The 25,051-nt window shown below is 38.2% G+C and overlaps 1 protein-coding gene across 1 annotated transcript; it reads left to right on the top strand.

The window, feature by feature from the left end:
• Positions 1-1,302: 1,302 nt before the first annotated feature.
• On the top strand, positions 1,303-24,066 carry ARL5B (ADP ribosylation factor like GTPase 5B). The gene is made up of 6 exons (XM_030819231.1): positions 1,303-1,650; positions 8,133-8,193; positions 10,072-10,219; positions 14,190-14,273; positions 16,122-16,273; positions 17,621-24,066. Exons 1-6 carry the CDS (start codon positions 1,605-1,607, stop codon positions 17,667-17,669), a joined length of 540 nt encoding a protein of 179 aa, XP_030675091.1. The 5' UTR covers positions 1,303-1,604; the 3' UTR covers positions 17,670-24,066.
• The last annotated feature ends 985 nt before the right edge of the window (positions 24,067-25,051 follow it).

Genomic DNA, 25,051 nt, shown 5'->3' with positions numbered 1-25,051 from the left:
AACAATTGAAGAAGCTGTTACAGAATCTAAAGTTTGTTTTGTGACAACGAAGAAAGGACTAAAAATGTGCTTTTAAGCCATTACTTACACAAACAGAAAATTATTCACATTTATGGTACAACTGATAGTCATGAAAGTTAAGTTTGCATAGGCTCAGTACATTCTTTTTCCTCTACATAGGAGGTTGAAACTTGCCTTTAATGTTGTAACGTTGGAGCATATTATCCTGCATCTAAGTCTTAAAGAGTCTTTAAACCATAGCACTGGGAGGACGTAAGTCATACAGTCTCCTTGTACAGGTTACCTCAATAGTTTGGCATGTTAAAAGGCCATGTTGCCAAGGTTAAAATCCAACATCTGACTGAAGTCATAGTCTTGTAAGCTTGCTCCTCCGTCAGCTGATTTCAAGGACACTCAGTTTCGTTTCATTCCAGGCTGTGAAGCTTTTCTTTTCAATGCCAGAACCTAACCATGGAAAGTGGAATTGAAAACAATTACACAGCGAATTGGCTTATGCGTGGACTTCGATCTGGGATCCACGAACATACCTAATGCTTGGCAGAATGGAGAGGGGTGCTATGTGTTATTATTATGTGTTATTATTAATCACATAACTGAAGTCTGTGGCTCCAGGCCTTCCATGGCTTGTCTCCCAACAAATTCTTTTCATAACTGAGAATCACGACAGGGTCCGGGCGCGGTGGCTCAACGCCTGTAATTCCACCACTTTGGGAAGCCGAGGCAGGAAGATTGCTTGAGCCCAGGAAATTGAGACCCCCTGGGCAACACAGCCCGACGTCGTCTGCCATCGATCAATCAATCAATGAGTACATAAATGAATAAGCGAATGAACGAATACGTGAAAGAATAGATGAATAAATGATAAAGAATCACGGCAGAACTCCTAACCTCTAGCACGCCTGCCTAGGGGAAGAGGAAGAAGTCAGGAAAGAAACACTCTTCACTTCTGTGACTTTTCTAAGGGCAGCAAACGGCGGCTGCTCACTTAGAGAACCTATGGTCTTTCCTGGCTTTAGAGGTCAGGGACGCAGCTACTAGCAGCAGAGAGACTCAAATCCAAGGGGAGTCCCACAAACGCTTCGAGGGCTGACATCAGAGGGAGCACGCACCAAGGGAAATTCCCCACCTCCCTGCGATACCGCAAATTCCCAGCCGCTGGCCATTTGGGACTATCCCACCGGAGGTGAAACTGAAGAAAACGCCACGTCGAAGGCGTGGGTTGCCGTAAGCGCGCCGACGTCACGCGCCAAGCTTCCGGCGATGGGTGGTCCTGGGATCCGGAGGGGAGGCGGGGTGGAGGCGGGGCTTGGGGCTGAGAGAGGCTGTGGTGGGTAGGTGAGTTCAGACCGAGGGGACTACGGGTCGGCGTTGGGTTCAGTGGGCTCGAAACAAAGGGCTGTCCGGTGGGGACTCGCCGCGGCGCCTTCTTACGAGTCGGGTCGAGGCTTCTCGGCCTAGCAGTGCCCTCGCTGCGCGATCTCAGGCGGGTTCTCCTCGGCTCCGCGCAGCCCGCGCCGCGGTGGGGGACCCGGCGCAGAGGCACCTGCTGCCGAGGGACCCCGCGGCCCGCCCCGGTGCTCGTGATGGGGCTGATCTTCGCCAAACTGTGGAGCCTCTTCTGTAACCAAGGTGAGAAGGATGGAACTGCGCGGCGGCTCGAATCCGAGGCAGAGGGTCCGGCCGCCGATGGGGACATCGGAGGCAGGGGACAGAGCGTTCGGAGACGCGGAGGAGGAAGGGACTTAGGCCAGGGGGCGGGCAGAAACTCAGTGTTTTAGACCTGGAGGACGTACAGGAGAGACCTGAAGTGTGGGAGAAACGGAGGCAGAAGAGAAGGCATTTGGCGTCCCAGAATCCAAACTGAGAATGTTTGGATATTGGCGAAGAAAAGCGGGATACAGCTAATGATGCCAGGAGGCGTATGGAGGGCCTTTCTTGTCTTTATTGAAGCGTGCTTGTGTTTATATGTAGCCCCAGGATAAGTGTCTTTTTAAAAATAATGTTGGTGCTTTGTTTTCCCGCCCTGCCGTTTGAGCCATAAGCCAGTGCACCTTCACTCTGATTTCATCTCCTTTCCTCTAGGACTCGGGAATGAGTTGTCCTATTCAGATACACGAGTTTTCCAGCATCTTCATTCTAAACATTTTTTTTGAGGCATTCAGAAACTAAATGCTTTTCGGTTTTGTATAAGACGTTACGTGTCCGTAATTAGTCTAGAACAGGTAATGAGACACCTGGAAGTGGCAGGTCCAAAGGGCCGAGAAGTTGCAAAACCTGTTCTGAGTCAGAATGAGATGTGATGTCTTCTGAAGGGAGAAAACTCCCAGACCAAAAAAGGGGCCGACGATAAGTTAAAGTTTTAGGCCTCCTTTGAACGGAGTGGTTTCTTAGTAATTGAAACCAGTTTTGAAAATCAACTCGTTTCATTTTACATTTAAGAGCCGGGCATCATTAATAAGCCAGTTTAATTTCCTTTTATGCTGGTACCAATTTGTTACTGCTAATGTAGGTATCTAATCTTTTTCTGGATTTAAGAAGTTGTGGAGGTAATGGAATGGCTTTTGTCGACTTGTTCTGTAGATTGATAAGAACACTAATACAGTCTTTTTCAAGGTTATATAGATGTAGGCACACATGTGTATGTATATGTATATGCCTGTATCCAGTAACCACATATAATATTACTTATCAAATGATTTCAAAGTGAGTAGAGCTTCACACTTTCTGGGTATTATCCATACATTTAACGTATTATCTTTATTTATTTATTTATTTATTGAGACAGAGTCTTTCTCTGTCGCCCAGGCTTCAGTGCAGTGGCACAATCTCAGCTCACTGCAACCTCTGCATCCTTGGTTCAAGCGATTCTTGTTCCTCAGCCTCCCGAGTAACTGGGATTACAGGCGCCCGCCACCACGCCCGGCCTATTTTTGTATCTTTAGTAGAGACGGGGTTTCGCCATGTTGGCCAGGCAGGTCTCGAACTTCTGACATCAGGTGATCTACCCACCTCGGCCTCCCAAAGTGCTGGAATTACAGGTGTGAGCCACTGCGCCCGGCCGTAAAGCATCATTTTAACACATGCTTAAAGGTATGAAGATTAATACAAAAATCACCAGTTTTCTCTTTCCCCTGAGCTGGAAAATCGAAACATTACCAAAGTAGTTGGTTTTCCCTTTATATCTTTCCCGTTTTCCTTTCTCTCTTTTCTGTTACGTGGCTGCTCTCTTGTCTTTTTTCGTTGGAGGTGTCCTTACTCAGACTAGAGGTAATAAAAGATGTAAGGGGAAAATTTAGAAGATGATGAAAGACATTCAGTGGCTACTTTTATAATCTCATAATTGTTCAGGCCTCCTGACTCTCCATTTCTACTTAGAATTTTTCTTTTTCTCTAACTTTCCTGTTGGAAAATTTAGAACCAGTGGTTATTCTGTTACTTTATTCTTATTCATTCATACAGCCATAGGCAAGTCTTCAGAGTTTAGCATAGGAGATACAAAATTAAAGAAGAAAGATACCTTACTTCCTGGCAAAGTACTCAAACATCAATAAGCGAGACAAACATGAAAAAAATGCAGTTTGGTAAATTATTTAACAGATATGTGTGAAAATGTGACGTTGGCTACAGCATAAGGTATACTTGGACTGTAATGTAATGATGAGTAGGAATTTGGGTGGCATGCTAGACAGAGCGAATAGAAGGGACATGTTATTCTAGGCAGAAGAGCTAATATGCAAAAGGGAGAGGAATGAGCTAGTTTGGTACTTTTAGGGAAGCTGAAAATAGTTGAGCTTGGCTGTGTGTTAGTTTGCTTGCGAGGAGTGAAGAGGAGACCAGATTGGAAAGACAGCCAGGAGAACATTATCACAGAGGGCCTCCAGTGTTGACTAGGACATCAAACTATCTAGAGCAAGGAATGGGACTCATTGAAGAGTTTAATCCACAGTTGTATCTTAGCTTATATTTTTGTTTTCTGCATCAACAAAATTAACTACCAATCTCAGCATTTTCCATTTTTGTCACTATATATATCTATTCCAGTGGAATTAGATGTATTAGAATAGCAGGCCCAAAGCCCCACCTCACACCAACTAAATCAGAATGGGGTGAAGTGGCCTCGGCATCAGTGCCGAGGTAAATCGAATGTGCAGCCAGTGTTAAGAACTGCTGATCTTACTTTATGTTCTCCTTTCCCTTGTCTTTCTTCCAATATTTCCACATTCTCATGTTTTTTTTTCCTGTAGCATTTTAGAGTCTCATGCATCTTATAAATTAGATACCTTTCTGTGAATAAGTATACTAAAGCATGTGTTTTCTAAGTAAAGCAATTTAAAAGTACATTAATTCCTGCAATTCTGTATTGTTTAAACTGGAAGCCTGTTTACTTCAACAGTTATTATTCAAGGAAATAATTTCAAATTCTGATTATCTCTGCAAACATTTTATATATCAATGTAGTTCTATGAAATACATATGTGTTATGTGTGTTTGATAGCTCACCTCTGAAGTTTTGCATTGTTTTTTAATTTTCTTTTGAACTTTTGTAGGCGTAGTCTTTTTCTCTCAGTGTTATGACTGTACAAACCTGTCATCAGTTATTGCTTTTTTTGTTGTTTGTTTGTTGTTTTGTTTTTTTTCTTTAATGAGGTGGAGTCTCTGTCGCCCAGGCTGGAGTGCAGCGGTGTGATCTCGGTCCACTGCAACCTCCACCTCCCGGATTCAAGCAATTCTCCTGCTTCAGCCTCCTGAGTAGTTGGGATTACAGGGGCACGCCACCACTCCAGCTAATTTTTGTATTTTTAGTAGAGACGGGATTTCACCATGTTGGTCAGGCTCGTCTTGAACTCCTGACCTCAGATAATCTGCCCGCCTTGGCCTCCCAAAGTGCTAGGATTACAGATGTGAACCAGTATGCCTGGCCCAGTTACGTCTTTAAATTTTATTTATTATTATTATTTTTTGAGATGGAGCCTCGCTCTGTCACCCAGGCTGGAGTGTAGTGGCATGATCTCAGCTCACTGCCACCTTTGCCTCCGGAGTTCAAGCAATTCTCCTGCCTCAGCCTCTGGAGTAGATGGGATTACAGGAATCTGCCACCAAGCCTGGCTAATTTTTGTATTTGTAGTAGAGACGAGTTTTGCCATGTTGGCCAGGCTGGCCTCGAACTCCTGACCTCAGGTGATCTCGCTTCCCAAAGTGCTGGGATTACAGGTGTGAGCTACCGCACTCGCCACTTATTTCTAGTGTTACCCAGAATTAAGAACAAATGAAATAGGGTTTTAATTGTAGTTCTTTTTCAGAACCATGTAACAGTAACATCTTAATTTCGTAATTTAATCATTTCTTTCCAATCAATGAATTTCATGTCATCATTTTGAACACTGGTTGCCAACTGCCTATGATTATTGTCCTTTAAGCAGGTTTCAAACACACTAAACTTATCATCTATCTGCATCCTGTCTTCCAGACCATTCTTTGTTTTTTTTTGTTTGTTTGTTTTGTTTTTTTGAGATGGAGTCTTGCTCTGTCACCAGGCTGGAGTGCAGTGGTGCAATCTCAGCTCACTGCCACCTCCGCCTCCCAGGTTCAAGTGATTCTCCTGCCTCAGCCTTCCAGGTAGCTGGGACTATAGGCAACTGCCACCATGCCCAGCTAATTTTTGTATTTTTAGTAGAGACAGAGTTTCACCATATTGGCCAGGTTGGTCTCAAACTCCTGACCTTGTGATCCGCCCACCTCAGCCTCCCGAAGTGCTGGGATTACAGGTGTGAGCCACTGTGCCCGACCTGGCTAACTTTTTTCTTAACAGATGGGATCTTACTGTATTGCCCAGTTTGGTCTCAAACTCCTAGATTCAACTGATCACTTCTCCTTGGCCTCCCAAAGTGTTGGAATTACAGGTGGGAGCCACTGCGCCTGGCCTAAAACATTGTGATTTACTATAACTGATAGTAACAGTAGTGTCTTTTTTTTTTTTTTTTTTGAGATGGAGTCTCGCTCTGTCACCCAGGCTGGAATGCAGTGACCCGATCTTGGTTCACTGCAAGCTCCGCCTCCCGGGTTCACGCCATTCTCCTGCCTCAACCTCCCGAGTAGCTGGGACTACAGGCACCTGCCACAATGCCTGGCTAATTTTTTGTATTTTTAGTAGAGATGGGGTTTCACCATGTTAGCCAGGATGGTCTTGATCTCCTGACCTCGTGATCCACCTGCCTCAGCTTCCCAAAGTGCTGGGATTACAGGCGTGAGCCACCGCGCCTGGCCTAACAGTAGTGTCTTAACCTAAAATTACCTCATGTTAGGGACCTACCTTTCAAAATGGTGCATTATTGTTGAGTTTTACCATCACAGGCCTTCAGTATTGTGTGAAGCATCATAATGCAAAATGTGAAGCAAGGAGCAGGGTTGTTTGAGAATGACCTGGGTCTTCACTTGAGTTGCTTCAACAAGGAGCCATCTGGTACTGCCCTTCCATTCCTTTCTCCCGACAGGATTATCTGCCTTCAAGTTTTGCTTATCTTTAAACTAGTGGCTTCATTCTCACCACTGCAGGCATGTTGTTTTCTCTAGATGCTTGGTAGGTGGAGCTTCTAGCTGTCACTAAAATTTAGAATGCTTAGTGCCAGGCAGTCTGTTTGTTCCTTCACTGGTAGAAGTTCTTGTACTTTAAGGGATAACACACAGGGTAATACTTAAAGATTGGCTACATTAGAGGATATGTAGCCAGGCTTGGTGGTGTGCACCTGTGGTCCCAGCTACTCAGGAGGTTCAGGTAGGAGGATCACTTGAGCCTGGGAGGTCGAGGCTGCAGTGATCATGCCACCGCACTCCAGCCTGGGCAACAAAGCAAGACCCTGTCTCAAATAAATAAATAAGGAGAATTATAGTGAGTTATACTAAGCAGGCAAGTTTTGTTTTGTTTTACAAAGCAGCTTCTACCATAGTGAAAATAGCCCTTCCAGAGGACCATGTCTGTTTATCCTGCACTGTTATAGGCTGTACCTAGAGTGTGTAGGTCATTAGAAGACCTGCACATCTCAAGAACTTAACTTTTCTTGGTCCCTCTTTTTTTGGCTGATAAAGTTTTACAACTTTAGAGTAGGAATATGAGCTGATAGTTGATTGTATGACCAGAATGTTGACATTCACCAGAGGTCGTCAAGAAGAGCGGGGTTCTGATATGAGATGTGCCCAATCATTGCCTACAAATCGACTGTGTTGTGATTCTGTGGCAACTTCCCTACTTACCCTGTTGATGTTAACTTGTAACTTTTTAAGCATTCTTCTGCTTTGGGGAAGGGGATCTTTATTATACTTGGCATAAGTTAAAATCTAGGAAAGATGGTATCTGGGGTGTTTTCTGTATTCATAGGACATTGCAGAATATGTACCACTTAACAGATAATTAGATGAGCTTTAGCAGCTACTTATTAAAAGAGGTGAATATTTAGTGCATGGCACCCAAAGGAGGAAAGAACTGAAGAGATTTTCGTTGTACGAAGAGCAGAAACAGAATCTGCTCAAAAGAACTGTAGAAGCCGATTGAAAAAATGTTAAACAATGAGTAATTGTGTAAAAACTTGAGAGTATACGTTTGTCTTTGTGACAGATGAAACGTTTCCATTTTAAGCTTACATGGGATTTTTAAGTGAGAGGAAGAAACAGATCGTGGTATACATAGGTGGGGAAACTTACAGATGTGAAAACATTTTGATAAAAAGCTAACTTGATTGGTACAGAGCTAAAAAGGTGTGTAAAACAGGCTTTTTTAAAAAACTTACATTTTAGGTTATAATTTTTGCCTAGATTAATATTTTGGTCTCCTCTCCCCTAGATGCAATATAAGTGACCAACTTCGCTGGTGTTTCCTTCCTACCCATCTCCCACATTCTTTTACAAGAGAATTAGACAGAGAATCAATGATAATTGATTTTGTTACTTAACCTAGGTAGCCTTAACATCATAACATTTCTTTCTGTATTTTAACAGTCTAGTAATAGATATTCAGTGAATGATTCTCATTAATGAGCTAACTAATAATCATTGTTGAAAGCATGTAATTGTAGTAATGCAGTAGTGTTAAATGTTTATGGTTTGCTTTCTTTTTGTAGAACACAAAGTAATTATAGTGGGACTGGATAATGCAGGGAAAACCACCATTCTTTACCAATTGTAAGTATGGGTGTTTATTAAACAGTTTTCACTAGTTATTGAAACTAATGTGTTTATAATTAATAAGAGATATAACAGTGTGATGGAAAAACTTAAATGTATGTTTTTTGGGTTTTTTTTTTTTAATTTTACCGAACACAATCTATAGAAAAGTGAGCAAAATAAACATTTGCTAAACCCTTCACAAACACTTACTGTTTTCTGGCCTTGAAAGAAAGAAATTAATATTAAATAAATAAAGCGCATATTAAAGTGCTGGGCTGAGGTGATAAAGTGGATTTCACTTAGTTCTTCCTACACTTGGGTTTATGTAAATAAATTGTTAGCTCTAGGAAGCCATTGCTACCCTCCTAATAGCTTTGGAGTTTTTTTTAACATAGCCAGACTTGTCAAGTCAAAAGAAATGTGATCACTTCTGAAAATATTGCTGTAGTCGCTTGTAAGAGGGAGAGTTTTGAGACTTTCAGAGAAATCTATTAATATCTTAGGAAATTTTCACAGGTCATCATTCCACTTGTCAGAGTACCTTCCATTATCCTTTCAGTGCCAATGAAATGATAGTATTAAGCAGTAGAAATGGATCTACCAAGCACTTTAACAAAATAGTTCTACAATTCTTTGCACCATTGTGTAGCTCTTACCTCTTCCCACTCATGTTGCATTAGAAGACAGCCATCAGCTCACCAGAAGTACTTCATTTGCCAGTGATTAGCGCATTTTTCAACTACTTTGCGAAAAAGCTACTGACTTAAAGTTTGTTGTTTCAGAGTTGAATAACCACTTGTTTCTCTTGAAAACATTTTCATTCATTGGTGATTATGTGTTTAAATATGAATTAGCTTTTAAACATCACATATAAACATTTCAGAAACCTGTCATCTTTGTTGAAATAATTTTACACATGGCTTCAAAAATATACGTAAAACCCAAGAGAGTTGCAAGCCTCCTCCAACACAGTACTGACATGTTACTGGCAAGGGCATATTTGTTGAATTAATTGATTAATGTAGCTTTACCAATGATTATGATAATACGAGGGGTATGAACATCAGTATTTATATATATATATACATATACACATACATATTTGAGACGGAGTTTTGCTCTGTTGCTGAGCTGGAGTGCAATGGCATGATCTCCACTCACTGCAACCTCCACCTCTCAGGTTCAGGCGGTTCTCCTGCCTCAGCTTCCAGAGTAGCTGGGATTACAAGTGCCCACCACGACGCCCTGCAAATTTTTGTGTTTTTAGTAGAGACGAGGTTTCACCATGTTGGTCAGGATGGTCTCAAATTCTTGACCTCAGGTGATCCACCCAAAGTGCTAGAATTACAGGCGTGAGCCACCACACCTGGCCTTCTGAATACATTTATAGTTAATTTAAATTTTCACTTGCCCATGGTTGTCTTTTTAGGACTACTTTAGATTAATATGCCTGAACTGATTTTTGTGACTAAGTCAATTTAGACAGTCTTCAAAATTATAAATAGCCCACTATCCAATATTTGCTATTTTGCAATCACCTAGAAACTTGCTTTTCAGGGTGGGATGGGACATTGGGTCTTATCTAACCGATAACAGGGCATGGTGGTATTGGAATTTTTGGCCACAGAAATGCAAATTCACACCACACTGTTTCCTTTCTTTTCCATCAAGCTTGCAATTTCTTCCATTAAAAAAAAAACAAGAAACAAGTCTTTCTTCTGGAGTTGTTGTCTAGATATTTATTTGCACAAATGTTCTCCAGGTTTCTAATTTTCATGCTAATGGTCATCATCATTGGTGCAGAAGGTTGATTGATCTTAAAAATACAGAGATAAAAGTTGCTTCAGATTCTCAAGATTTACAAGAGCTTTTATGGTGTCTGTTTTTCAACAGCTTAATGAATGAAGTGGTTCATACTTCTCCAACCATAGGAAGCAATGTTGAAGAAATAGTTGTGAAGAACACTCATTTTCTTATGTGGGATATTGGTGGTCAGGAGTCTCTGCGATCATCCTGGAACACATATTACTCAAATACAGAGGTATGCTAAGATGAATTTTGAATTTTAATCCAAAGGTCCAAAGAGTAAACATAGAAAGTAGATAGGCTGCACCTGGGCATATTGACAGTTGCCTTTTTTTTCGAGACGGAGTCTTGCTCTGTCGCCAGGCTGCAGTGCAGTGGCGCTATCTTGGCTCACTGCAAGCTCTGCCTGCTGGGTTCAAGCCATTCTCCTGCCTCAGCCTCCTGAATAGCAGGAATTACAGGCGTGTGCCACCACTCCCGGCTAATTTTTGTATTTTTAATAGAGACAGGGTTTCACCATATTGGTCAGGCTCGTCTTGAACTCCTGACCTCGTGATCTGCCCTTCTTGGCCTCCCAAAGTGCTGGGATTACAGGCTTGAGCCACCGCGGCCAGCCTGACGGTTGCCTTTTAATAAGATCCTTTTTTGTAGGGAATTTGGGTTTCTTTTTTTAAATAAATAAATTAAAATTTCATAAATGAGACTTAAGAATTTGGGTTTTCAAATAAAAGAAAAGGCAGATAGAAAGATTGTTTGGAGCTATTATTAGTTGAGTGCTTATTGTTTGGCCGGGTTCTCTCCGTTAATCTTCACAAGATTTTAATGTCTCTAGGGTTGGAGAGATCTGACACATGGAGAAATTATATAACTTTCCCCAAGATCTCACAACTTTCTAAGAGACCCTGACCAGGGGACGAATAAAATGTTTTATTAATTTAAAAATTTCTTATAACATGAACATTCAAAATGTTGGTAGATTTTTTTTTAATTAGAAAAAAGTGGATTTGCAAATCATCTCTCAAAGTTCTCTGTCAGTTATGAGTTCAGAGCTAACTTAGGGAACAAACCTGGATATATTCATGTTCTATTTCTGCTTTTATTTCTTCTTAGAGGCAGATTTTTTTTAAAGCCATTCAACGTAGTTTAGAGAGATTTATCCTTGAGAGTATGAGTTCACAATTGCATCCGTTTAATTGTTCTTTGCAAAGAAGTACACCTAACCAATTATTTTTTCTAAAAAATAACCTTTTAAACCTTTTAAAAATTGGAGTTGGGCCAGGCACGGTGGCTCATGCCTGTAATTCCAGCACTTTGGGAGGCTGAGGCGGGTGGATCATGAGGTCAGGAGATCGAGGTTATCTTGGCTAACACAGGTGAAACCCCGTCTCTACTAAAAATACAAAAAATTAGCCGGGCGTGGTGGGGTACACTTGTCCCCAGCTACTCAGGAGGCTGAGGCAGGAGAATTGTTTGAACCTGGGAGGCAGAGTTTGCAGTGTTCCGAGGTGGCACCACTGCACTGCAGCCTGGGTGATAAAACGAGACTCTTATCTCAAAAAAAAAAAAAAAAAAAATTGGAGTTGGAAGGGAAGGAGGTAGAAAAGGATGTAATACGAAGAATTTTTGGTGAACAAAGTTGCCTTTTTAAATAAAAAACATGTATTTTTCTAGATTTATATTATAATAGCACGTGTGTATGTGTGTATATATTCCAATGCAACGTGTAAGTAGTAAACAAAGATGGCGTATCATAGATACTCAGAACTTGTGGTAGCACTTAATTATTTTATTGGGTATGCAGAAGCTGTAAGCAAATAGTATAGTTAAAGGGTAGCTTATACATTTATACAGTAAAATAATGTTCTGAAACTAGAATGAGTTAGAAAGTAAGGGAAGGGCCAGACGCAGTGGCTCACTTCTGTAATCCCAGCACTTTGGTAGGCCGAGGTGGGCAGATTGCTTGAGGCCAGGAGTTCAAGACCAGCATGGCCAACATGGCAAAACCCCATCTCTACTAAAAATACAAAAATTAGCCAGGCATGGTGGCATGTGCCTGTAGTCCCAGCTACTCTAGAGGCTGAGGCATGAGAATCGCTTGAACCTAGGAGGCGGAGGTGACAGTGAGCTGAGATAGCACCACTGCACTCCAGCCTGGGTGACAGAGTCTCGCTCTCTCTCAAAAAAAAGAAAAGTAAGGGGCAAATGACATTGTAGCATATGATTAATTTAAACATCAGAGCTGTTAGTAGTTTAAAGCTCACAGTTAACTCCACCTGTGAAAAGGGCAGTTATCATTGATGACTTAGTGCCAGAGTTGATTCTAGTGAATCCATATGTACTTAAAGTATGTCAAAAGGGTAGTTCTTGAAATGGCTGAAACTCTGGAGGACTTAGCATGGGTCCAGAAAGAGATATCCATTACTGATGCAATTTGCATGAAATGTTCTTTTAGTAAGTGATCTCTACAAGAATATCAAAATTACTACAAAGAACAGTGGCCTCTGTCACTTTGCATTTTGAAAATTCTTCACGTGGAAGAGTCCCCCAAAAGCTGCATTATGTCCATTATAATACAAGAAGTTACAGGTATTAAGTAATTCTTGACACCTTCCTCTCAATAACTCACGGTTGCATCCCCATATTCTGTCAATTCCTCCTTTGCCACATGACATTCTTTCCATTTATTCCCTTCTAACCCCAACTCAGTTTATATTCAGATTAGTTGTCTGTTTCCCTAATTTTATTTATTTTTGTTTTTTATTTATTTATTTTTTTGAGACGGAGTCTCACTCTATCACCCAGGCTGGAGAGCAGTGGTTTCATCTTGGCTCACTGCAACCTCCACCTCCCAGGTTCAAAGGATTCTCCTGCCTCAGCCTCCCAAGTAGCTGGGACTACAGTACACACCACCACACCTGGCTAATTTTTGTGTTTTTAATAGAGACAGGGTTTCACCATATTGGCCAGGTTGGTCTTGAACTGTCCTCAAGTGATACGCCCACCTTGGCCTACCAAAGTGCTGGGATTACAGGTGTGAGCCACTGCACCTAGCCTGTTGCCCTAATTTTAAAGTCATCTCTGTAATCTAATTCCACCCTTTATGTCTTACTTTATTTTGCATCTATCTACTGCTGTAATGACATCATTTCATCTCATTTCTTAGCCTTTATTCTGTATAAAGTGTTCAGCTTAAGGGTGCTTTTTCGCTGTGTCATCTCCTCCATCTCCTCCTCCTCCTCCCCCTCACCTACCCCCCACATGTTTTTAAAATGAGTTAGGACCTCTCTGTCACCCAGGCTGGAGTGTAGTTGCATGATTCTCAGTACAGCCTCAACTTCCTAGGCTCAAAGCAGTCCTCCCACCTTAGCCTCCCAAATAGGTGGGACTACGTGCTTGGCTAATTTTTATTTTTTGTAGAGAGACAGGTTCTCACTATGTTGCCCAAGCTGGTCTCAAACTCCTGGGCTCAAGCAATCATCCCACCTCACCTCCCAGAGTGCTGGGATTACATGTGTGTGAGCCACCATGCCTGGCCTGTATCTTCTTATTTTTTAATATACAAACTACCTTTTTTCATGTATAGCTTTACCAACAGATTTCTCCTCTTTTTTCTGGCTTCTTGCCTTTATTTAATTTGACCTGAATCTCCAGTATATTAATGCCTAAGTATATATGTTTCAATCTTGAACATTTATGGTTGATATTGTTTTCTAAAATTGTCTTATTTTTAAAATGCATTTATCTTTTTCTTTCAAACTGGCTTTTCTTTCTAGGAGTTAGGAGATTGTGGTATACATAAGTAAGCAATTATTGACTGTTTAGATGAGTGATAATGGAGTACTTTGAAGTTTTAGTGAAAAATATTACTGAAATTAATGTAAGTTTCTTTTCAAAAATTACTTTTTACTACCAGCATTTGAAAACAAATCATAGTATTATGTATTCGGGCATCACTTAAAAAAAATCAAGTTGGGCACAGTTTTTATTTGTTGAAGTTATGAGTTATTTTCTTATTGTTAACATTTGGATTTTACTGCTTGATGTGATTCAGTATTATAAAAGCTGTTTATGGTGAAAAAGCAGTAGATGTTTTATAGTAATGATGATGCCATGTAGAGAAAGTACTTAGATTACTTGAGTAGTTTTACAGAAACCTTTTTAGCATCCCATTCAATTTTCTGTCTTTCCTTTTAATTTTCTTCTAGTTCATCATTCTTGTTGTTGATAGCATTGACAGGGAACGACTAGCTATTACAAAAGAAGAATTATACAGAATGTTGGCTCATGAGGTAAATTTTTAAAGTAAATATTTAAAAAACGATGTAGTAAAGTATCTGTACATTGCCTTTGCTTTTTTGCAAAGATTAATGTGATATGATGTTGGCTATTTTATTATTAACACAACTTTACATATTAAACTGATGGAAATCTTGAGGTAAAAAAAAGTTCATTACTTTTTTAAACTTAGAAAACCCTAACACGTTAATTTGTAGATTACTACTGTTATTGCAAAATTTTTTCAAAGCTAAAGTTACTTAAGCATGCCTTTAAAAGTTTGATAAATTGAGATAAGTAAAAGGAAAACTTAAGGGTCTTTTCCCCAAAAGTTTATAATAACTGAAAGGTTTTTTTTGTTTTTTGTTTTGTTTTGTTTTTGTTTTGTTTTGAGACGGAGTCTTGCTCTGTAGCCCAGGCTGGAGTGCAGTGGTGCAATCTCGGCTCACTGCAAGCTCCGCCCCCTGGGTTCACGCCATTCTCCTGCCTCAGTCTCCCGAGTAGCTGGGACTACAGGCACCCGCCACCACGCCCGGCTAATTTTTTCTATTTTTAGTAGAGATGGGGTTTCACCGTGTTAGCCAGGATGGTCTCAATCTCCTGACCTCATGATCCGCCCGCCATGGCCTCCCAAAGTGCTGGGATTACAGGTGTGAGCCACTGCACCCGGCCCAATAACTGAAAGTTTTTAAATGAATAACTCAAGATCACTTAATTCTAAGTATTTCAGATATTTAAGAAAACTTAGTAAAACACATTCATGCACCGTATCAACATAAGATATGAAATATCTTATGATACCTTGCCAATCTGATCTTCCCTTCTCTTTCAAGAGGTATCTACTACCTTAAAAGTAGTGATTGTTATTCTTATGCATATTTTTATACTTTTACTACATTTTTATGTCTTGAAGTTATACAGAGTATTGTATTCCATGCTGGGATTTTTTTTTTTTTTTTGAGATGGAGTCTCGCTTTGTTGCCCAGGCTGGAGTACAGTGGCGTGATCTTGGTTCACTGCAACCTCCGCCTCCCAGGTTCAGGCGGTTCTCTGCCTCAGCCTCCCGAGTAGCTGGGATTACAGGCACCCGCCACCACGCCCGGTTAATTTTGTATTTTTGGTAGAGACAGGGTTTCACCATCTTGGCCAGGCTGGCCTTGAATCCCTGACCTCGTGATCCACCTGCCTCAGCCTCCCAAAGTGCTAGGATTACAGGTGTGAGCCACTGTGCCTGGCCTGTATTCCATATTTTTAAAAGTAATAGTATATAATATATATGCTTCTGAATCTTGCTCTTTTTTACAACGTTGTGACTTATCCCTGATAATACATTCTGATTTATCCATCTTAATACGCACTGCGTTAGTTCATTCCTTTTGACAACTATATAGTTTTCCACAGTATGAATATATCACAATCTATTCTTCTAATGTTTTCATAGTATAAACGATGCTGAAATGAATATTAACCAATGAGCTTATGTTATACAAAGACTAGTACGTAATAAGTATTGCGCAGCTCCTATCACCAGTACTCTACTTTTAAGTTTTGGAGAAACTCTAGTTTGGCAACATACTACCAAATTTGCCTGTTAGAATATTACTTATGTAGTTTTGAGTCAGTATTTAAAATTCAGATGTATTTTTTATTCAGTTTGACCAATTCGACTCAAAAATAAAAAATAATTATTTAATATTAATCTGTTAGAATGAATAATGAAATTACGGGTATTTGAGATTATTATTATATTAAATATGAGTGCCCGATTATGTTAAAGTAGAAGCACTTCTTTTTAACTGTTCAGCTGGGTAAATTTAAATTGTGGTATTTCACATATTAGAAATATTTTGTCTTGATTGTAGGATTTACGGAAGGCTGCAGTCCTTATCTTTGCAAATAAACAGGATATGAAAGGGTGTATGACAGCAGCAGAAATCTCGAAATACCTCACCCTTAGTTCAATCAAGGATCATCCATGGCACATTCAATCCTGCTGTGCTCTCACAGGAGAAGGGTAAGTTCATCAGTCTGAGGGGAAGTATGACTTCTTTCAAATTTCTTCCAACTTTTTAAGCCAACTTGTTTTCTTCTTGGGTTCTGTTCCTTTTCTGTTTGTTTGTTCTTAATTAAAGGTGACTTTTATAATGTGTCTCAGGCTTACAACATAGAAATAATTCTAGTAAAATCACTGGCAACTTAAAAACTTTTAATGTAAACAAAATGTTTTACCAAAAAGCAATAAACTATTGAATTAGATTTTCATAATCCAAATTTTTTGATGTTCTTTGTTGCCTTTATCATATACTGAGAAAAAAACTGTAATGTCACCTTTCTTTTAAAGAGGAAGCTTGAAAGAAATTTCACATTTTCTGCAAGGACTTAAACCTAAGATCTCAGCTTTCTGCAAGAGTACATCGTCTTTATTATTAGGAGGTCTTTTGGGAGGCATAATTCTAGACAATAAACAGTTGAGACAAATGCCATATAGTCTGTTCTTCCATCTTTAACAATTTGAATGTGGGTATTAGGCCAAGAAGAACCCAATGTTATTTATGTATTACCCAGTTTATATCAGAGAACTTATCCTCAAATCAACCTCACCTTCTTAGTTTTTGTCTTAGTATTTATCAGAAATAGCTTGCAGTAATACCTGTGTGTAGGCCTTTTTGACTCATACTTTTGAGACTGAGTCTAAGTATTCCATTCTTTAGAATTGAGGAGGATAAGGTGAAGTTCCAGTTAACTTTTCTCCAGTCGTTAAGTTTCAGTTAATTTTAAAAGGTGGGGAGTATTTGCAATCTTCGTGGCAAAACTGGCATAATTGTATCTTCAAGATGATACTGAAGCAATTTCCCACAAACTGATTAAGAATATTTAAGAAAACATTCCATTTAAAAATTTCACTTACTGGCCGGGCGTGGTGGCTCATGCCTGTAATCCTAGCACTTTGGGAAGCTGAGGCGGGTGGATCACGAGGTCAGGAGATGGAGACCATCCTGGCTAACACAGTGAAACCCCGTCTCTACTAAAAATACAAAAAATTAGCCGGGCGTGGTGGAGGGCACCTGTAGTTCCGGCTACTCGGGAGGCTGAGGCAGGAGAATGGCGTGAATCCAGGAGGCGGAGCTTGCAGTGAGCTGAGATCGCGCCATTGCACTCCAGCCTGGGTGACAGAGCAAGACTCCGTCTCAAAAAAAAAAAAAAATTTCACTTATTATAGTGTGACTTGAACGTTGACACTGATGTATATAAATAATGATTGTGCTACCAGCCTTTGGTTAAGACATAAAAATAATAAGTATGCTTTCAGTTTTTAAGTATGAAGTTTTTAATTTTAAAAATACTTCTATCTTTTGTTCAGGTTATGCCAAGGTCTAGAGTGGATGACCTCCCGGATTGGTGTGAGATAACTTTTTTGCTTGAAAGAGACTGCTCTATTTATTCTGTGACATGAACATTTTTTCCTAGTACCTTTGGCTGCTAAGGCAGCAGCATGTTTAATTTATAACAACACAAACCTCTGAGAGCAACACTTGAATCAAGTGCAGCTGACCTGGAACATAAAAGATTTTTTCTTAACTTTTTTTTTTTTAACTTACTAATCTTCAGTTGGATGAACATAATGTATAACTATGTTTTCAGCAACAATTCTTCTGTTTATTCTAATTAAGTGACTACCTTGTAAGAAATGTTTGTCATATGCTTGATGTCTTCTGAAATATTCTTATAACCTTAATGACCAGTTGCTTTCAATTCTTGACCACCACTCCCTCCCAACCAGAGAATTCCTGGTTTGATAGAGTAGTTGTGGAAACCATCAGGTACTGCCTGCAAACTTCTCCAGCACTAAATATTTGTTCCCCCTGTGAACCATTCATCTTTCGGACAGAGCCTCCTATAAAGAAAGAAATCTGCCTAGAGGATATATGTAAGGAAGATTCCACATCATAAGTACTTGCCTTTTAACTTTCCCCCACATTACTGTGAGTCATGGAATAATGTTTAAGTTGTTATTTGCATGGAAATTAAGTAGGCTGTTTGTTTATCTAAAGGAATCGAGTTCACTCTTCTGCCTGCAACATATGGTCAAAAACTAACCAAGGTAAAATACTTATTTGAAAGCCCAACTTTGATGTTAAATATTCTTGAATACATCTGATATTTTAAGAATATCACATTATTCAATGCATATAAAACTATCAGAAGTTGGTAAAGCATACCAGCACTAAAAATAAGACAATTGGAATATATTTTAGCATCAGTTTACAAACAACTTTATTATCAACAGAAATTTTAGCTCTTTTCTTTGCAAGATACGTCACAGCTGCTTTGGGGAGTAGCTGAAGCCGAAGTATGAACAGTCCATTTTGTTTCTTAAAATTTGAAATTGTGTCTGTCGTAGCATTTTTACCACCAGCAGTATATTACTTAAAAAACTACACGGCTTTCCTTGAATTTATTTGATGGTATTATGTAATAGACTTCAAACAATTGCCATCTTTGTAGTTATGCCTTGGGTTCTAAAATCTTATAGGAAACCGCTGAATTGAATCCTAGCTTTTAGAATATTAATATGAGACTCTAAGTTAATATTCTTAACAACTTAAAAATTAAGAAAAAGTCATAATCTATCAAAAGTTTATGTATTGGATGGCATTAAAACATTTTTGAGGCAGTTGTCTAATATGAACAATAATCTAAACAGTATATTCCTTAATTTAAGAGGAAAGACAAGTGTTGTATTTCGATCCTGTTTATTCAAATGTGTGATTTTGCTGAAATGAAAGGGATAAAATGAATACTTAGAGAATAATACTTCATTTTTGCAGTATTTTTTAATTTTGATAAAGATTCAGTGTTCATAATATCAAAATATGTGTTCAAAATTGGTATTTTAATTTTAATATTTTTGTAAGTTGATTTAAATTTTGCTCTTTTTTCAGGTGTGCTTGATTTGTTATATTTAATCAAGTTAATTTAGTCGAATGTGGTAACATTTTTCTGATTTATCTTTAGTTGTAGCACACCCTTGAACTGAACAGTGGCCAGAGGAAAGCTTTCCAGGCTTTGGAAAGTAGTTTAACTTTGTTTTAAACCGTTTTCTTAGTGATTCTGTATCAAGTAGAGGATAAGTTTAGTTTAACTTAGTTTTTAATATAACTGATAATCAAGAACGTGAGCGAAAAGCAGACATAAATCAATATGGATGCTTTGTGGTGTGTGTGGGGTGTGGGGGAATTAAGAAAATGCCATTTACCTAAGCACAGTTTGCCTGAATTTCTACTTGGTTATGTTGTTTACCGTAAATACTGAGGATAATTCCCCTAAGTCTGTCCTGAGAAAAAGCATACTTAGTACTCCTGTATTTGTTCTTATGAAATGACTATCTGCCTTCTTGTATCTAGTAAGATTGGCTGGCTCAATTTTCTTCTGTCAAATTATATGGTTATTTTTTATATTACCACATCAGCATTATATTAAAAGTGTTTTTAATAGTTGATTGTATTTTGCCAACTACTAGTATAGACTCAAATTTGCTATTTAATTTTTAAAATACGATTTATTTTCTAAATCCTTTAAAAAATATTTGCTTAGTTTTGGATTAGAAATGATTTATGTTAGCCATGTGTTGAAGATGAAATTGGCATCAGTGTAGACTGTGCTGATTGGGAAAAGTTCATGATTAGGAAATTCATGTAAGACTTTTTAAGAGTATTTTTTAGGTTTTCACTCAATCTTTCCTGTTACAGTAACGTGAAAACTGATTATTCTTTACTCCAAGAGAATGTTTTAACCCAAGCAAGTATCTAATACTAGAGCATTGGTTCTGACATTCATTGTAAATCAATGAACTATAAGATACTGTCTGAAAAATGTACATTTGTAATTAGTGCCTTTATTCATATTTTGAAATAAGTTCTTAGTTTTATATTATACCTGTTCTTTAGAAGTCACGTGAGCAGCTAATTATTTCAGTGATGAAATAATTTGTGTGTTTTATCCCCCTTCACCTCCATGTATTGGTTAGCACAGTTTATAGTAAGTGAAAAGCAAGGGATCCACCTGCATTACCTTCAGGAGACTGTTCTACCTTTTAATTTAAAAATAAGGAAATTAAATTTTAACAGAAGTCTTTTAAGTGTGTTATAACCAAAATGTTCAATTATCCTTGCAAATTCAAATACAGCATTTTTCTTAATTTTGAGCATGTCATGCCCTTCATCTTTAAACCCATCATTCTTATTGAAGCCCATCTGAGAACTCTTAGAATTAATAGAACCTTTTATAAGGGAATATACTGAATATTTTTTATTGTTAATGTAACTTAATTCCTTAAAACCTGGAATATTAATATATATAATCTATTAAAAGCTGAAGATTAAATATGTAATTTTTGCTTTTAGTTTCTTGTGTTAGTATGCATAAAGGTATCAATACTTTTATTCTGTATTCATTAGGAGAAAGGTAATAAATTTAAGTTTCATTGCTGAAAAATGTTAAATGGGTGCCACCCCATCGCCATAGTCATTTTGATTAAGCATAATTTAACTTTCATTATAGCATAAAGAGAAAATAATTATTTTACTATGGAAACAGTGATAGGCAGTGCTGTAAACAGTATTCTCTGAAAAGTTGTGGAGGTCACAAAGAAAATTTTAAAGAATATAGAAGCTTTTTAAAAAAATCTTTTTAGTGTAGTTTCTTAGAACAAATTATAAACATAATTGTTCTGAATAATCAATTTTTATTTAGTCCTTAACTATGTAAAACCGTATCCGAAGAAAAATGTACCGGTGTCGTGTCTAAAGATGGATAAATTTCATTGGAATTTATCTTTGGCGGCCAACTTTATGAGGCAGACTTTTCATCTACGGCTTTGGAACCAAAAAAACTTCACTCTGATTCAGTTCTAAAGGCTATTTTACATTTTGCCGGGGTAAAGTGACTTCAAGATACACCATGGTGTCTTTTATCTAGTAGAATACTGTGCTAGCCATCTAAAAAAGTGGATTTGAGCCTTAATTTGGCCATTTCTCAGTTGTCTAGTTGACCTTAGACAATTAGTGCCCATGGCTTTCCTTTTGTTTTTCCCATACTGAGGAACTTAAATTACAGCTCTAAAATGTCTTTTGGTTTTAAAATTCTGGATGCTTATATCCTACTATTAAAAATTAAAAATCCCCCAAATAGTAGGGAAATACAAGTAATATGAAATTAAATGTATTTTTATCCATTATTTGATTCCCACCTATTATTTTATTTAGAATACGAATACAACCAAATAGGGAAAAAACTATCAGTAACTGCTATTCAACTTAAATTCAGCGAATAGCTAATGACAATGCAAAAGAGAAAACAAGCCATATTGCTAAGAAAAGGATAGTAAGCTGCTTAGAAAGAACCAGCCTGTGTTGGAAATAATTCTCTTCTAGATAATTTACCTTATTTTCTTGGCTTGTACTAATTGAATGGAAGTGGTTAATTTGTTCAGAGTTGATTGCCTTTTGATGCCACCGCAAACTATAGTTCTGTGTGACTTTCCATATTGAAAGAGTAGGGTCAGTAGCCAGGTTGTCAGTCTTTTACAAATGTCTATATAAATGTCTACATAAATCTGAAAGTGGTTTATATTCAAGGTTAGTTTCTCAGTAGCATCTCCTTATTATTCATTTACTGTTACTATGAAGACTGAAATCCAAAAGCCAGGTTCCCCAAAAAAGTATTTTTTAAAAATTTTAGGGGACCAAAATAAATAGAGGAAGACCAATATAAAAAAATATGTTCAACTATTCCATTTTAAATTTAAAGCAGAAAAAAAAAATTGTACCCCTCAGACCTAAAGGCAGCTTTAAATGTATATAGTTTGGTGAAACATTTGGGAAATTTTAATTTGGAGATTTAGAAGCATACTGAAAAACAAATTCAAAGCACTTGAAAGTAAAGACAATACCATGAGGTCGAAAAACCTTTAAAAGGATATTAGGTAAGAGAAAATGTGAATGAAAGCAGTGAATTTCTGCCTCTCCTCGTATTTAGGGTACTTAAAATTACTAAAAAATACCGTCTTTTTACCATAGAGCTAGATGGCCTGTATTACTCTTAATATGGCCAAAGGAGTGAAGACTGATTAGGGTTTTAGAATTTGGAACTGTAGTCACATAAAGGCATCTTTTGCATTTCTTAAACCAGTAATCTACATTTTCTCCTTGTAATGGAGAAATATGAAATGTGCTGTGCATAGCTTTTGGAATAGAAAACAAAGTTTTAAAAGAATGGATATGTTTTCTTGCACAACTTGTAAAATTTTAATTAAAAAATTACCTCATTTTTCAATCCATAAGGTGCTTTGCTCAAGTTTGTGGGATGTTTGTACCATCCCATAAAAACCCACTTCACCCAAACTGTATTTGAAATATGCAAAATTCATAACTAAGGGATAGCATTCCTTGGAGATTTTGTTTTGTTTTACTCTTGTTTACCAGCTGCGCCAACATGGTAGATATATCAGATTCACATATGGTTTCATTAAAGCACACAGGAAAGTGCTCAGTCAATATTTAATTAGTTTAATTAGATAAGAGAAAGGAGAAATCCTAAATTTGATAGATTCTATTATACTGTGAATATATTTCCATCAGTGTTGGTAAGATATCAAATGACTATCAGTTGATCCCAGTCATCAGTGACTTATTTGCATATTTAAGCCCTATTCACAAGAGACCATAATCATTTTAATGTTGTATTTTCCCTCAGGAAATTTAGGGACTCCGAAGCCCCTATTTTATTCTCTTGGAGTAAACTGTTGAGTGTAGTTACAAAAACTTTTATTTATGACTTAAAAAAAGTTTAGCTGCTATTTCATTGAAAGTGTGAAATAAAATGGTCATGATTTTTTTCAATTACAGAATAGTACAAATTTTACCATGTTCATCTATTCCACAGAGCATGTTAAAAACAGCAACAACAACAAAAACCTAACAGCAATTACAACCTTGGTGTTGCGTTTATTCTAATCAGAGTGAATGATTATAATCACACTTTGCTATTTTAACATAAATTGGTGCTTTAGAGCATTAAAGAGGAAGCAGCAGGCCCTGTACTCAATATTTATTATTTCTTGCCTCAGAATGCAAAACAACTTTAAAGTGTCTATATTCATATATATGTGCGTTTCTTAAGATTTAAATACAAACTATTGTTACTCCTTAAGCTTCAGGCTTTCTGCGAAAGCTCTAAAAATATCTTAGTTACTATGCTTGGTCAACTAGAAGATGGTATTAATAAGGTCAGAATTAGGAACTGGATCACTCTGTGGGTCCTCTGGTATTGTGCAGAGGAAAGAAAAATGTCGTTCACACCACAGACTGTGTGTCTGAGCCCCAGCCAAACAAATGTGTTCCACTGGTCCAACATATAAGCATTAACAACAGCAACAAAAAATTTAAAACAAGTAAATTAATGCATTCACATTATCACTTACTGAAAATGGTTCAAAGCATGTTTTCCTGATGGTTGTTTAAATGACATGTTTTAAAGTTTTTAATACTTTCTTACTGTTATGAAGTGCTTCTTTTGTATGTTAAGTTTAGGTTGCCAGTACTCATAATTTTTATTTCTGCAATTATGTTATAATGAGTTGTTTGCATGCCTACTTAACCCAAGTAAAAGGATGCTGTTTGCTCTGGAATGTTCATCTTTTAGACAGGTTTTGGCTCATTTCCAATCATGGTGCAATATAGTGTAACATTCATTTGTTTTCATTCAACAGTTTTATTTTTGTCATAATAAATAATTACTTTTCCAATACGAAGTGAATCCAGTGTTTTCTTTTAAAGATAAAATCTGCTATAAGTTATTTGCTTGCAAATAATAGAAACCCACCTATGCCAACAAAGAGAGGATAATTGGGGTGAGGTGGTGGAGGCTCACGGAACCCACGGAACAACTGGATTTGTAGAACAGACTGACACTAGAGACTGGACCATTTAGGAGCAAGCAGGAAGTTACCTTTTTTCCTACTCATCTTTTTCTGTTTTTCACCTGACTGGATTTCTGTTTCCTGTTCCACACAACAGATAATGTCCCAAGTCCAGTAGCCTCCTGAATTTGTACAAGGGAGAGGAGAAGTCAGATTATTGTTAGACTTTTAGTTACAATTCCATATTCCCCAGAGAAATTGTTCATTAGCCTGCACTGGGTCATTTCCTCTCTCTGATCTAAACAACTGGCTAAGTGGAAGGTGCGTTTACCAGAGAAGGAATCCCTGGCCTGGGAAGGTGATCCAGATTGGTGTGTACTCCATTGTGGGGTATAATTGGGATCATCTACCTAAGTTGTGTCCTTGTAAAAAATAAAATAAAATGGAGATCTAATAATGAGTGGGATAACATTTTCACTATGTTCATTCTTCAGATTCCTCTAAAGTAGTGGCTTTAACTCCACCGTTTTTGTTCACAGACCTCTTTGGGAATGTGATAAAAGTTGCCTACATAGAAAAATTATTCATATTTAGGCCGGGCCCGGTGGCTCACGCTTGTAATCCTAGCACTTTGGGAGGCCGAGGCGGGCGGATCACGAGGTCGGGAGATCGAGACCATCCTGGCTAACATGGTGAAACCCCGTCTCTACTAAAAAATACAAAAAATTAGCCGGGCGTGGTGGCGGGGCCTGTAGTCCCAGCTACTCGGAGAGGCTGAGGCAGGAGAATGGCGTGAACCCGGGAGGCGGAGCTTGCAGTGAGCCGAGATTGCGCCACTGCACCGCAGCCTGGGCGACAGCGCAAGACTGTCTC

This window comes from Nomascus leucogenys, chromosome 9 (assembly GCF_006542625.1).
Source record: "Nomascus leucogenys isolate Asia chromosome 9, Asia_NLE_v1, whole genome shotgun sequence".
In the NCBI taxonomy this organism is placed as follows: domain Eukaryota; kingdom Metazoa; phylum Chordata; class Mammalia; order Primates; family Hylobatidae; genus Nomascus; species Nomascus leucogenys.
Note: the sequence above shows the minus strand (reverse complement) of the source record. Positions and strands in the feature narration are given on the sequence as shown.

What these genes read in the sequence shown, in the direction of transcription:
- ARL5B (XM_030819231.1), top strand. Translation starts at nt 1,605, where the DNA reads ATGGGGCTGATCTTCGCCAAACTGTGGAGCCTCTTCTGTAACCAAG. An exon ending in ACAGAATGTTGGCTCATGAG is followed by an intron (nt 14,274 to 16,121) that starts GTAAATTTTTAA and finishes TCTTGATTGTAG; the next exon opens with GATTTACGGAAGGCTGCAGT. An exon ending in TGTGCTCTCACAGGAGAAGG is followed by an intron (nt 16,274 to 17,620) that starts GTAAGTTCATCA and finishes TCTTTTGTTCAG; the next exon opens with GTTATGCCAAGGTCTAGAGT.